The sequence below is a fragment of the Plecotus auritus genome, assembly GCF_963455305.1.
Source record: "Plecotus auritus genome assembly, chromosome: X".
Taxonomy (NCBI): Eukaryota; Metazoa; Chordata; class Mammalia; order Chiroptera; family Vespertilionidae; genus Plecotus; species Plecotus auritus.
In genome coordinates, this window is record NC_137784.1 from 130,564,477 (window position 1) to 130,578,346 (window position 13,870).

General features: G+C 46.4%; 1 protein-coding gene across 1 annotated transcript; it reads right to left on the bottom strand.

The window, feature by feature from the left end:
• Positions 1-9,186: 9,186 nt before the first annotated feature.
• Positions 9,187-9,927, bottom strand: LOC308240285 (melanoma-associated antigen 10-like; the record flags this gene model as incomplete). The annotated part of the gene is made up of 1 exon (XM_080653177.1): positions 9,187-9,927. One exon carries the CDS (start codon positions 9,925-9,927, stop codon positions 9,187-9,189), a length of 741 nt encoding a protein of 246 aa, XP_080509303.1.
• Between the last annotated feature and the right edge of the window lie 3,943 nt (positions 9,928-13,870).

Below are 13,870 nucleotides of genomic sequence, written 5' to 3' on the forward strand. Positions count from 1 at the left end.
TCACCTTCCCCTGGCTTTGCGCATTGCACTCCTCATACCCTGGGACATTTGAATCCAGGGTTTTTGAGCAGAAGGGAAATGGTAATGTCACAGTTACTAGTAAAATTAGTTTATACTTTTGCACAAACTATTCTAATCATTTTAAACAAAAGTATTTTAAAACACAGCAAGCCATTGTGGTGCCAAAATACAATACGGACATTTATTTCCATTGGGGGGGGGTGTCTTTATAAAATTTTTTAAATATCCTTTGCTGATGTAGACGTGCAGAATAGAGAGCAAGAAAGCCCTGTGAAGGTGAAAAGAGAACATCATATTCAGGTTTTTGAAAGTTTGCAGAGTCTCATTAAAATGCGGTGCTGGCCTGGCTGATGTGGCTCAGCAGTTGAGTGTCATGGAAGTGTCTTACTGAAGTCCCTGTACCATCAAAATGGGATTTGAATCTCCTGATTAGAAAGGCATCAGGCTGGCAGTCTCAGTCTCTAAATGAGACTTGGGTCACACATAAATAGGGCCACAATTTGGTTGGCTGAGAGGCCCTACAAGAGGAAAGAGCCCATGTTGGTCATCTCATCCACCCATTGGGAATTGCTGTCTTAATACTGGGCCCATCCATATATCTCTTCCACACACTTCCTTTCATCTGTCCACACTATTGACAGGACTCTCAGAAGAATTCAGAAACTCTGAGATGTCAAAATAAGGTTACTTGTAGTTTTGTCAGAGATTTCACTGAAGACTCGAGAATCTCCAGGTCCAGTTTGTCCAGGACCAACTCAGCTATGGCAGGATTTGCATTCTTTCTGATGAGACTGGTGGTAGTTCATGTGCTAGAGGAAGAGTCCTTCCCATTGCCATCTTTGGAAGCTCCCTGACCACTGTGGAATCATTCTGTGATTCCTATCCTCTCACCATTTAAAGCACCCCTGACCTCAAGAAGTAAAGAGACCCCTCTGTTGTTTCATTAAGTAACCCAAGCCCCAGTAGTGGGGGTATACATAAAGGATTTTCTACAAGACAGCAGGATCTACAGGACACCTTCATCAGAGCAAAACATCCCCTTGTTATGAGTCTCTGAAATCATGCTGTCAAGTCATACATCTATGGGTATGTCAAAACATACTCTCAAGAGCTCCAGAGGTCAGCAGAAAGATGGGTGCAGTGAGAGACAAAATGAACAGATCCTTGGCCCAGGTATCTTTCTCCCAAGCCATGGCTAAGTACAATGTCCTGCTCTTTGAAAACAAAGGCCCATGAGGTAATAAGGACATCAATATTGGAGATAAGGGGGCAGAAGGAGCTACCATTTCCTATACTCCTCAATTCATATAATCTTCACCCTTTTTGTTACTAATCTGACCAATGTCCCAAGCCTCTTTTACCATAGTCCTTTCCTTTTCAGCATTATCCATGCTCTACTTGACCCAGGCTGCTAGCTCTCTAGATTGGTGATTTTCAACCACAGAATTTTAGTAGTTACTTTAGGTGTGCCATGAGATGAAAATAGTTGAAAATCGCTGCTCTAGATGATAGAATATATGAAGGTTCGTTTTACTATTCTGTATACTTATATGTATGGCTGAACATTTTTATAACAATTTAAAAAGTAAGTATTTAACTCCTCTGCAGTTGATATTTGTATAATAACAGGAGGGTTCCAGTTGCATTTTGTTTTCTATATAGACACCAATTATTTCACTGTCATTCCTAAAATACTGTCCTTTCCAAGGGTCCATATATAAGCATGTCTATTTCAGGGCTCTATGCAGTTCCATTGGTCTATTTGTTAACCCCTGAATTCACACCACAAATTTAAGTACTATAGTATTTTAACAGTTCTTATCTAGTAACATAACTTGTCTTATTTTCTAATATCTCAAGAGAGCCTTGGCCCAATTTATGTCCATTTAAATTTTAGAATCATTGTGTCATGTTTCATATACAAATGTACATAAATACACATATTTACCCACAAAGCCTTTTGAGGTTTTTATTGCTATTGCAATCAATCTATAGATTAATTTTAGAAAGAACTAACATGTTTACAATATTGAATCTTCACATTCATGATTATATTATATTTTATATTTATGTCAAACATTATTAATTTATCTAAGTAGCATTTATCCATTTTTCCACGAAGTTCTTAAATGTTATTTGGCCAGAATTAGTCTTACTTGATATTTTGGTATGATTAGTTACAGATTACATTTTGTTTACTTTTGTTTTCATACTATTTATTGCCGTTGAAACAAAGTTGTATATCGGTGTTAAAGTCAGCAATCTTTATATACACTTTCATTGAGTCAATAGTTTAACTTTAGCTCTTTTGAATTTTCTTCATACACAATCTAACCATCTATTGTGGCATCTCAGTTTCTTGTTTTCTGATCTCTATATATTTTATTTTTTCTGTTTCCATTACTGCACTGGCTAGTATTTTTATAAAAAATATTGAATAGAATTGGTGGAAGCAGTTATCCTTGTCTAGTTCCCAATTTAAAGTTAAAAGCTTTCAACTTTTCTTCATATAAGTTTGATGTTTTGCTATAGGTTTTTTCATACGTATCATTTATCTAATTGGCTAAATTTTCCCTTTTTAAATTTTCAAATAAACTTTTTATTTTAGAATAGTTTTTGACTTACACAAATTTTTGCAAAGATTGTACAGAGTTCCCATATGCTCCACATTCAGCTTCCTCTATTATTAACATGCTATATTATGGTACACTTGTCACAACTAATATTGTTACAGGGTTATTAACAAAAGTCCACACATGACTCAGATTTCTTTAGTTTTTATCTCATGTCCTTTTCTGATTCAGGATCCCATGTAGAATTCCACATTTCATTTAGTCATCAAGCCTTCTTAGGATACTATTGGCTGTGACAATTTCACAGACATTCCTTATTTTTTTATGATTTTGACAGTTTTTAAGAGTACTGGTCAGCTATATTGTAGGATGCCACTTGGAATTTTTCGGATGACTATTAGCATATTCAGTGGAGCAGAGAATTAAATGAACAGTCTGTGTCTGAGAAATAAAAATATGATTTAACATTGTAAACTACTTTCAATTGTAATTCCCTACATTAACAAATTAGAGGAAATAAAAATCATTTGATCAGGTCAATGAATAAAGAAAAAGTCTTTTAATGAAATCCAAAATGACTTGATAGTTCAAAGTTTTAGCAAACTAAGATTAGAGGAACTTTCATTTCCTAAAATAGACATTAAGCATACTTAAATGTAAAATGTTAGCAGCAACCCTATTAAAATCAGGAACTACACATAAATGTTTATTCTCACCTCTTCCATTCATAACTGTATTGGAAGACAAAGCCAGAGCTGTGGATGTCACATAAATAAGATGTATGAATATTGAAAATAAAGAGATAGTGTTTGATCACAATCTGATCATCTATTTTGAAAATTCAAAGGTATAGTCGGCACATGGGATAGTCAAGTGAATGAGACTTCAGATAGTATATGAAAGATTACTATAGCAAAATAAAAAGTTCTGCCACTAATTCAGTAACTAATGAGAACATGTAATATAAAATAACCCATTCACAACAGCAACAATATCTGAAAATTACTGATGAAGAAGTCTGTCAAAACTGTATAAGATCTATGTAACTATGTAAAACTATATAACTACTTTATAGATAATAATGTACACTGAGTGGCCAGATTATTATGATCTCTGAATGCAGAGGGAAACCTCTAATAATATATATTAGAGGCCTGGTGTATGAATTTGTGCATGGGTGGGGGGTCCGGCCAGCGTGGCCAGGGGGAGGGGACATGGGCAGTTGGCCGGCCTGCCTGCTGGTTGAATTCCTGGTAGAGGGGACAATTTGCATATTAGCCTTTTATTATATAGGATATACACTGAGTGGCCAGATTATTATGCGTTCAGAGATCATAATAATCTGGCCACTCAGTGTATATTATACATATGTGACACACATAAGATATATTATTTTGGATATATCTTTAATATTGTATATATGTATACCATATTGCATGTATGGGTATATACCTTTATATATCTGTATAAATATATCTAAATATGCAAGCTTACTGATAGATTTAGGTAAAAGAAGACCTAAATAAATAGAACAGTATATCATATTCATTGATGGGGACCAGAGTATTGTAAACATGTTGATTCTGCTTAAATGATTTACAGATTTAGTGCCTTACCTGTAACTGTCAAGATCACAACCATGCTCAGACTGATGGCTTCTGCTCCCCAAATCAAACCTGGAAAACTATAGAAGGAAGCAGGTGGGGAAATCAACAACATAATCTAAATAATGAACCATGAGAAAGCCTGGGAGAGACTGAAGACTGGTGAGCTGTCTTGTGGAGACTGAAGACTTGTGTTTGGGATAGAAACATGGGGAGTAAGGGCATAGGGAGGGGCTGTAGTTTGCATAGATGCAGACAACAGGGTGGGTAGGGGGACATGTTTAAACTTCTTTCCTGCTTCATTGCACAAATCTGATTAATAGCTCCAAGGGGTCTCTCAGGGCTGAGCTATACCAGACTACATATGCTAGTATCCCTGGGATAATACCAGATTAGCAGAAAAGTACCATTGATTGAGATACCCTGGAGTCTATAAATAGCCATCTGAAACCACCTCAGTGGGTGAGGATGAGTCTGTCAAAAAATTATGATTTTAATCTAATGTAAAGAATGGAATAGAAATAGAATAACTAGTGAACCACAGATAGTAAAGGTAGGTAGTATTTCATGAAATTATATATACACAAATATATTCTAAAATACACTAGGTAGAGATGTAAAATGTATTACTTACTATGAATAAAGATCAAAAAGTGATCAAAAACTCCTTCAATGACAAGCAAAGACAGACAACCACAAACCCACAGGACCTCCTCAAATTCCTTCTGTTCTTCAGCATCTTCAGTACAAAAATGAAACCTTTAGCCCTATCTGGTTTGGCTTAGTGGATAAAACACCAGCCTGAGGACCGAAGGGTCCTGGGTTCGATTCTGATCAAGGGCACATGCCTGGGTTGCAACCGTGGTCCCCAGTGTGGGGCGTGCAGGAGGCAGCCAATCCGTGATTCCCTCTCATCATTGATGTTTCTATCTCTCTTTTCCTCTCTTAAATCAATAAAAACAAACAAACAAAAAATGAAACCTTAAAAACAGATGTTTTCCAAAGTCTCAGCCAGGCTGGTGAAGGGAGGCTATGGAAAGTGGGGGAGGACTTCTGTGACCCTCCCCCACACCCTGGGCGCATCAGTGCCCCCTGCAGCATCTGTCCTGGTACTTGCAGCAATCTCTGCAAGGATTTTGAGGCCCTCTCTTGAGTGAGGACTGAAGGATCTACTCACTCTAGAACAGAAGGCACTACAGAATCCAACTCTGGGTACTACTGTCAGTTCTGGGGAATCCCAGGAGGACTCTCAGACTGAACACCCAAGTCCCCTCCACTTTTTCAGGGAAATGGTGGAGCCACAGCCTTGGTCACAGACTCAGGTTAACAGAAGGCAGGGACTTAGGTCTTACAAGATAAAGATGAGTACCAGAGTGGGGACTATTTCAGCACCCATGAAACCTATCTCCATCCTTACTGTCAGCCCTGGGGTGGGGGCAGAAATGCTGTCCAGATATGACCTTCACTGACTTCCACCTCAAAAGTCTGAGAGAGGTTAGGCCGCGTCTGGGAGGCCAGCTTCATGTCCATGGAGGTAAGGAGCCCAGTGCTGCAGAGAGTGCAGGTATGACCCTGAGGGAGGACTGAGGACCCAGGACCCAGGGTGGCCCTGCTGTCAGCACTGAGAGTCCGCAGTGGGGTGTCTTACTGAGAGCTATTTACTGCACCCTTCACCCACCTCCTTAGAGAATGGGGAGTCGAGGACAAGTTGTGAGGGAAGCAATTTCAGGTCAGCACTGGTGGGGCCCAGACTCTGCCTGGAATCAGGGTGAGGAACAGAGGGAGGTCCCCTTGGAATCTATTTCAGGCCCTAGTGGGAGCCCTGGGAATCCCCAGGCTTAGTGGCCTGATGCGATGTTCTCAGACTTAACAATGAGGGCCTTGGTCTGAGTGCCTTGGATCAACAGGAAGAGGTTCTAAAACCTACTAGGGTTCAATGTAAAGACCATGAGGGACAACAAAGGGACAGTTATGTCTAGGAGGCCAAGAAGGCAGGATGGCCACACATGGTGTTTCCTGACTTCTGCATCTGGTGATTTGGTATAAGGAGCAGGGCTTCAGGCAGCAGAGGGAAGGCCCATGAACTGCCAGAGTTAACGTGAGGATCCTAAGGAAAGGTAAGGGAACCCAGGGCTCGCAACAAAGGGGACCCCACCAAAGTGTGCCCCTGCCATCAGCCACGGGAGGCCCCATGATCAATGACCAGGTGCAGCATCTCTTGGCTTCCGCATCTGGGTCTGAGAGAGACTGGGTACTTGGTGAAAAGAATAAGGTCTCAAGTAAGGGCAGAGGCGTGGTGTGGAATCAAGTTTATGATCTTGAGGAAGAATGAGAATCTTGCACCCCCAAACAGAGCCAATTCTGGCAGGCCTTAAGGGAGAATGAATACATATGACATTTCCTGACTTCTGCATCCAGGTCTGGGAGACTCTGTGAGTTTGGTATAAGGAGTAGGACCTCAGGCAGCAGAAGAGAATCTCAGGTCATGCTAGGATCAAGGATAGGACCCTGAGGAAGGCCAAAAGGATGCTGGACCCCAGAACAGTCAGTTTTGGGAAGTTCCACAGGCAGTGTGTCCTGACTTTCACATCTGGGTCTGAAAGAGTCTGGGAGTTTGGTATAAGGAGCAGGACCTCAGGCAGCAGAGGGGAGGATCCCAACTTCTGAGTCAAGAGGAGGATGCTGAGGCAAGACTGAGGGTACCCTGAACCCCATAATGTAAGTGACCCAACAGAAGCCCACCCCTACTGTCAGCCCTGAGAGACCCCTTGGAGCTATTAATCACATGTGGTCTTTCCTGACTTTTGCATCCAGGTCTAAGAGAGACTGGGAACTTCATGTAAGGATCAGGGCTTCAAATCACCACATGGGGGGCAGGCCCAGGTCCTGCAGAAAGTCTAGATGAGGACCCTGAGGGAGGACTGAGGACCTAAGATACCAAATCAGAGATGGATTCTATGACCCTGCTTTCAGTCTCTGAAGGCCCAAGAACAGGATAACTAGATGAGATGATTCCTGACTTCTGCTTTGGGGGCCTTCAGGATGTAAAGGCCTTAGGATGAGGAGTGTGACAGCAAATCAGCAGTTGGTAGGGTCCCAGTACCCTGATGGAGAACTTAGCATAGCCCCACCCCAGACATAGGGAGCCCACTCAAATTGGCCTGCTCTTGTCATCCTTGAAGTCTCCAGGTATGGGTGGTTGCAGGTGATGCACCCTCAACTCTGCCTTGGTCTCTCAGGGAGGTAAGGCCTTGTTCTGAGGGGCAATTTCAGGTCAGCAGAAGCAGCCACATCTGGTAAGCAGAGAAAGGAGTCCCAGGATTTGCTAGGTCTCAAGGTCTCAAGAAAGGGAGGGTGGAGAGTATGAAGGTTCCACCAGCCAAAAAGATAAGGGACCTTGCAGAGTCCAGCTTGCCTTGTTCTCAGGCCTGGGAGGATCCAGGCAGGGATGAATGGGTGTGGCATGCTCCCATGACTGCCATGTGGCTGGGGATGGGGGATCTTAGGGATCTGAGGACCTTGGTCTGAGGGGAAAGGTGAGGTCAGCAGAAGGAGGTGTCCCAGGATCAGCCAGATGTCAAGATGCAGGCCCTTCATGAAACCTTAATGTTCTTCTCACCTCTTATCTGAAACGAAAGGACGACCCAGAGTCCAGTTGTCATCTGTCCTCAGCCCTGAAAGGAATAGTTACTAGTGACCCTAAGTGGCACGACCTTTTCTGTCATGGGTGGGAAGGTAGGGAGTCCTCAGGGAGGTGAGGTCTTGGTCTAAGGGGGAGAAGTCAACTATCCTATGTTGGGTGCTAGGAGGAAGGGCAGGCCTTGGCAGGAGTAAAGATGAGTAACTTACAGGAAGAATTAGAACCCCACCCTAGGATAGAGGGCCCAGTCCCTGCTGCCAGCCTTTTTTGACCTTGGAGCTCTTCTCTCGGGGCTCTCAGGGAGGGTGGACCTTGGTCTGAGATGGCAATTCAAGTCAACTGAGTAAGCATATCTGCTAACAGCAGAGTCCCAGGTCCTGCTAAGAGTCAAAGTGAGTGCCCCCAAAGGAAGAGTGAGTGTAGTCCAACCCTGAGAACAAAGGGGATTCCAAGGAAGTCTGGCCAGTCCCTATTGTCAGTCCTGAAAACCCCAGGCAGGGCTGTCAGGCTGAGGCCCTCCTCCTTTCCAGATTGGTAGTCTCAGGGACCAGAGGGTCTTGGTCTGAGGGTCTGAAGTCAGGTCAGCTGAAGCAAGAACTGCAGCCCTGGTAGGGGTCCTGGTGAAGACCCAGATGTCATCCCATCCCAGAACCACTGGGAGTATAAGGGCCAGATGTAGGCCCCCTCGCTTTCTTCTATTCAGTCTCAGGAATGTGTGGTCTTATTCTGAGAGTTTTGCCTCAGGCCAACAGAAGGGTGGGGCCCAAGTCCAGCCAAAGAAAAGGTGAGGGCTCTGAGTGACCAGAAAGGGGACCATCCACCCCAGAACATAGTAAACCCAACAGTCCCTGACCCCACACCACACCACTGTCAAACTCAGTACCTTGGGTTGTGCCAGCTTCACCCTGAGAGCTGTCTCACTTTCTCCTTCAAGTTCTTTCACATTTCCAAGAAAATGTCATTCTAATGCCATGTTATCTAGTTCAGAATCACAAAGTACGCTGAAAGGTGTCCCATTTTGTATTACACAATAGCAAAACTTTTACTTTTGAACTGGATAGTACAAATACATGTATGGTAAATGTCATTCACAAACTGAAGTATATAAAACCTTCTATGAAAAGGAACAACATTTGAAAAATTCTACAGAAAACAAGGAAAATTTTCTAAATCATCACAGGAACCCAAAGATGCTACAGCGCTTATTCCCCCAAATAGCCCTGGGCCTTACTACCTAGAATGTTGACTATCCTCTTCTCAAATACAGAGTAAAGAATTGGCCTCACATCATGTCTAGCATGAGAAGCTGCCAGACAGGGGCCTGAAAGATTCCTGGGTGTAACTTGGCTCAAGCCCCCTCTTCCTCATCACTCATAGCCTCTTCAGACAGGTATGAGACAAAATTGGGATCCCTTCTATAATCCCTGAGAAAAGTCTCGAGGACTTTCGACTTGGTGGTCTCAGCATGGGCCCTGGAGCCCCAGAGGAACTGGTACCGTGCAGGATCACTGTTGGGCACCTGCTGGTACTCAAGGTACTCTTCCTGAACCCAAACTTTGGTGAGGAGCTCCCTGGGCTCCCCATAGATCCAATGCTCCTTCCCATCATGCACACCCATAACATTCAGTGCTTCCCAGACATTCTCCTCAGGGGCACAGTCGCCCTCTGCAAGGATCAATCTCAGGAGCATGACCAGGAGGCCAGTGTTGGGCATGGACTGCCCATTTGACACCATCCCATCATATGTGAGCCCCAGAGTGGTGACCAGGACATAGGTAAGGTTGCTGGGGTCTACTTCCTTCACATCAATACCAAAGATGAGCTGCATGAACTCAGAGGCTAGGCTGAAGATCTCAGGGAAGTGATCCTGGTGCTCTTTGATGACCCTACTCAGCATTTCTGCCTTAGTAGTTGGCTGCTTTGCATGATACTTCAGGAGTAGAAACTCCACCAGTTCAGTCATCTTCAAATATAGGGCATCGTGGAGTGATGACTCAGAATCTTCAGAGTCCTCTCTGCTGCTTGTCTCCTGTTCATTTTGGCTGCTGAAGCCCTCATCTTCAGATTGGCTCCATGCAGGGGCTGCCATGGCAGGAGCACAGAGTCAGAAACTGGAGGGCTCTGGAAAGACTTGGTGTCTCAGCAGCACACACCTGCTCTAGGCTGTGTGGGAACAAGGCAGAGAGGGACAAAGATAAGGAGGCAGACACAATCAAGTCCTCCTCATCCCCGAATAACTGCACCTGCGACAGGTTTTGGATACATGAGTATCCTCAGCTGAGAAACATACCCTTGGCAGCTCTGAGAATGAAGAATTTTAGGGCTACTCTATAAGAATGCTCTTAGGTCTCAGGGGTCTCTCCTGCTGGCCAGCCTGTCCCCTAATTTCCTGAAGGTGGAAATAAAAAACTGGCACAGTTTAATTCTGGGTCTGATAGTAGGGTAGTGTGGGGTGGGGTGCTATGAAATATCTTCCTTTTTTGGGGGGGAGGATCCTTCTGTGCCCACTCAGGGTCTGCTTCCTCCACCCCCATGCCCCACTGGCCTGAGACCAAACTCTTGCAACAAGAACATGCATCCTTAAAACTTAACAGAAGTATGTGAGTGGTTCCCATATTTTGTAGCACCTGTCCAGGGCTTATAGTAGTCATCAAAGGACAACAATGTGTGGCCATAATCCATGGGTTCCAGGTGTCTTAGTGTGAAGGGCCCCCTCATTCCTCACCATGACCCATGCCAAGGCCTGGGTTCCTGCCTCAGCTAGCCTGAGTCCAGACCATTAGAGCAAGGATGTGTCCTCCATGGGTCCTTGGATCTGAAAATGGGGAGGGGCTTAACCTGACAGCCCTGCCCAGGGTTTTCAGAGCTGACAATAGGGACAAGCCAGATTTTTGGGGGGCCCCCACTTCGTTCTGAAGATTGGGCTACACTCCCTCCACCTTTAGGGACCTCACCTTGACTCTTGGCAGGACGTAGGACTCTGCTCTCAGTTGAACATGAGTACTTCCTCAAATGACCTGATGTCCTCTCAGACCAAGATCCTCACCTCCCTAAGAGACTGCAGGACAAAGTGAGGCAGCTTCATATCTGTGCCCCAAATCACCCATACCCCTGCCAACATCACAAAAGGCTAGTAGCAGAGACAGGGCTCTCCTGGTTGAGTTCCCCAGTCCCCCGTAGGTGATTCATTTTTACTCCTGCCAGGACCTGCCCTTCTCCCAGGCCTCCCACCTGGAACACTTGGTCTCTCCCATCAAGACCTCACCTCCTTGATGATTCCCCACTTTTCTGCCCATGATAGAAAGAAGCATGTCAATTTAGGGACAATGTGCTTCTTTCAGGTCTGAGAACAGGGGCCACCTGGACTTTGTGTCATCCTTCCCTTTCTATGAAGAGAGTGCACATCCAGGTTTCACAAAGGGTCAGCACATTGTCACCTGGGAGATCGTGAGACACTTCCCTCCCTTGACCTCACATTTCTCTCAGACCCAGGTCCTCACATACCCCAAATCCCCCATCCCAAACACTGTGACAATAGTGGGAGGTTGCCACATCCAGGCATCCCTGACAGGGTCCTCCTGGATATGAGAACATAGCAAGCTGGACACTTTGTGGTACCTTCTCTTTTAAGGTCAGTGAACCTTCATACCTTCCACCCTCCCAGATGGTCTTTTTCTAGAGATATGGCAGATACTGGGACTCCTTTCTCTACTGACCAGATGTGGCCACCTCTACTTATCTGAAGTTGATGCTCACAAAAAGGACTCATCTCCCTCAATACTGAGGGTACATCACCTGTGGGATTTCAGGGATGAAAAGGATGACAGGGGCAGACTTTATTGAGCCCCCTCTGTCTGTGGTAGGAATTCCCTCAATGAACTTAGGTATACAATATTACCCCTGGCAGGGCCTAGATCTATCCCTTTTCTTAACCAGAGAATGCATCCTGCAGGCCAAGGCTACCATCTGCTGACCTGAAGCCACACTCCTTAGTCCAAGGCTTATACCTCCAGAGGACACCCACTCTGCCCAGGCAGAGGACAGGAAATATCCAAGTTCAGGCACTGGATCCATCTCTGCTTTGGGGTCCTGGGTTGTCAGTCCTTCCTCAGGGTCTTCACCTTGACACCCTGCAGAACCTGGCATACTCTAGCCCACTGAACAGCTGCTCCTTATATTCAATTCTCAGTCTCTCCCAGACCAGAAAGTGGAAGTCAGCAGATAACCCTTGTGATTAATACCTCCAAAGGTCTTACAGGGATCAGAGAAGAGGCAGTTTACATCAGGCCACCAAACCATGGGATTCTCAGGGCTCCTGGCAGGGGGCTGAAATGATTCCATGGGGTGTTTAGCCCTCCCTCTCCTCCTTACCTTGCTTCCAGGAAAAGTCTGGGCCCTGCCCCCTGAAAACCTCCAGTTACTCCTTTCTGACCTTATCCTTGACTCCCAAGTTCTATAAGAAGGTGGAGGCTGGTGGTTTCCAGGAAATATTACTCAGCCAGACAACCTGGCCTCCTGGACTCATGTTGTGGACAGCAGAGGCAAAGCTGGATTCTGTGGGGGGCCCCCAATACTCCCTCAGGGTCTTCAGGACTAGACTCCTTCCCTCTATGGACCCGTAGCCAGCCTCCAGACTTGATCCTCACCTCTCTCAGACTTCCTGGGCATAAGTCACTGAACATTATACCTGAAAAGCATTCGTAGCACCTACCATGGCTAAGAGCAAGAGTGAGCTTTTGGGGAGCTCTATGTTGGGAGTTCCTGGGTCCCCTCAGTCCTCTCTCCTGGTCCTCATCTTGACTCTGGCAGGCACTGGGTCCTCCCTCTGCCTACCTGAGGCCCTGTTCCTTACACTGAAACCCACAGTCTCACTGACCCAGATGTGAAGCCATTAAATGCCACTTGGCTCTGGGGAGCAACTCTGCCCTCCCCTCTGTGGACCTGAGGCCCTGCACTTTTATCAAGTTCCAAGCCTAGCTCAGACCTGCTGCAGAAGTCAGGGGACACCGCACATGGTCATTCTCCCTGGAGCATCCCATGGCTTGTAGAAGGGGACGACTTTTATGGGGTCCTCTACATTGTGGGGACCAGGGTCACCTCAGTGCTCCCTCAGCTCACCTGTGGCTCTGCTTTTTACAGCGAACCCCAGAGTCTCTCAGACCTGGATGAAGAAGTTACCCTGCCCTGTAGTCACTCCACCCTCTCATCCTCCCAGAACTGAGTATTCTGGGGTACAGGGTCGCCTACTTCTCCCTCAGGGTCCTCAACTTGACAGCACCAGGACCTGGGGTCCGCCCCCTGCTGCCTAAAGCCATACTCCTCCTACCAAACCCCCAGTGTCTCAGACCCAGATGCAGAACTCACAAAGCAAAATGTGTGATGACCTTCCCCTCCCCCACACCCAGGAGGCCTGCCAGATAGACACTATTCTGGGATCCAGGGCCCCCAATCTCCCTCAGGGTCCTCAACCGACTCCGGGCAGGTCACGGACCCCCTCTGCAGACCTGAGACTCTGCCATGACACGGAGCCCCCTGAGTGTCTCAACCTGGAAGATGCAGAGTCAGTCCTCGCCGCTGGTGGTCACCCCGCACCTTGGGGCTTCCAGGACTGACTGCTCTGGGGACCGAAGTCAACTTGTCTTCCCCCACGGCCCTCACCATGCGGCCTGCAGGTCCTGGGACCCTCCCTCTGTGAACAGGGAGGCCGGACCCTCACACCGAGGCCCTCAACCCCGAGACCCCAGGGGAGGTCTGTGGGCCTCACACCTCAGGGCTCCCGGCAGGGGCTGAACTAGATCCCAGGGAACCTCCGTCTGGTCCTCGCCCTGATTCCAGGCAGAGTCTGGGCCCCGCCCGAGCCGACCTGAGATTGCTCCCTCAGCGCTTGTCCTTGACCGCCTCCTCCCCACGCCCCGCCCCCCATTCTCTGAGGAGGTGGGCGAGGGGTGCAGGAAATACTTCTCAAACACCCCACCGCGGACTGTCAGTGCTGACGGCAGGGTCAACCTGGGTCCCGGGGCCTCAGTCGTCCC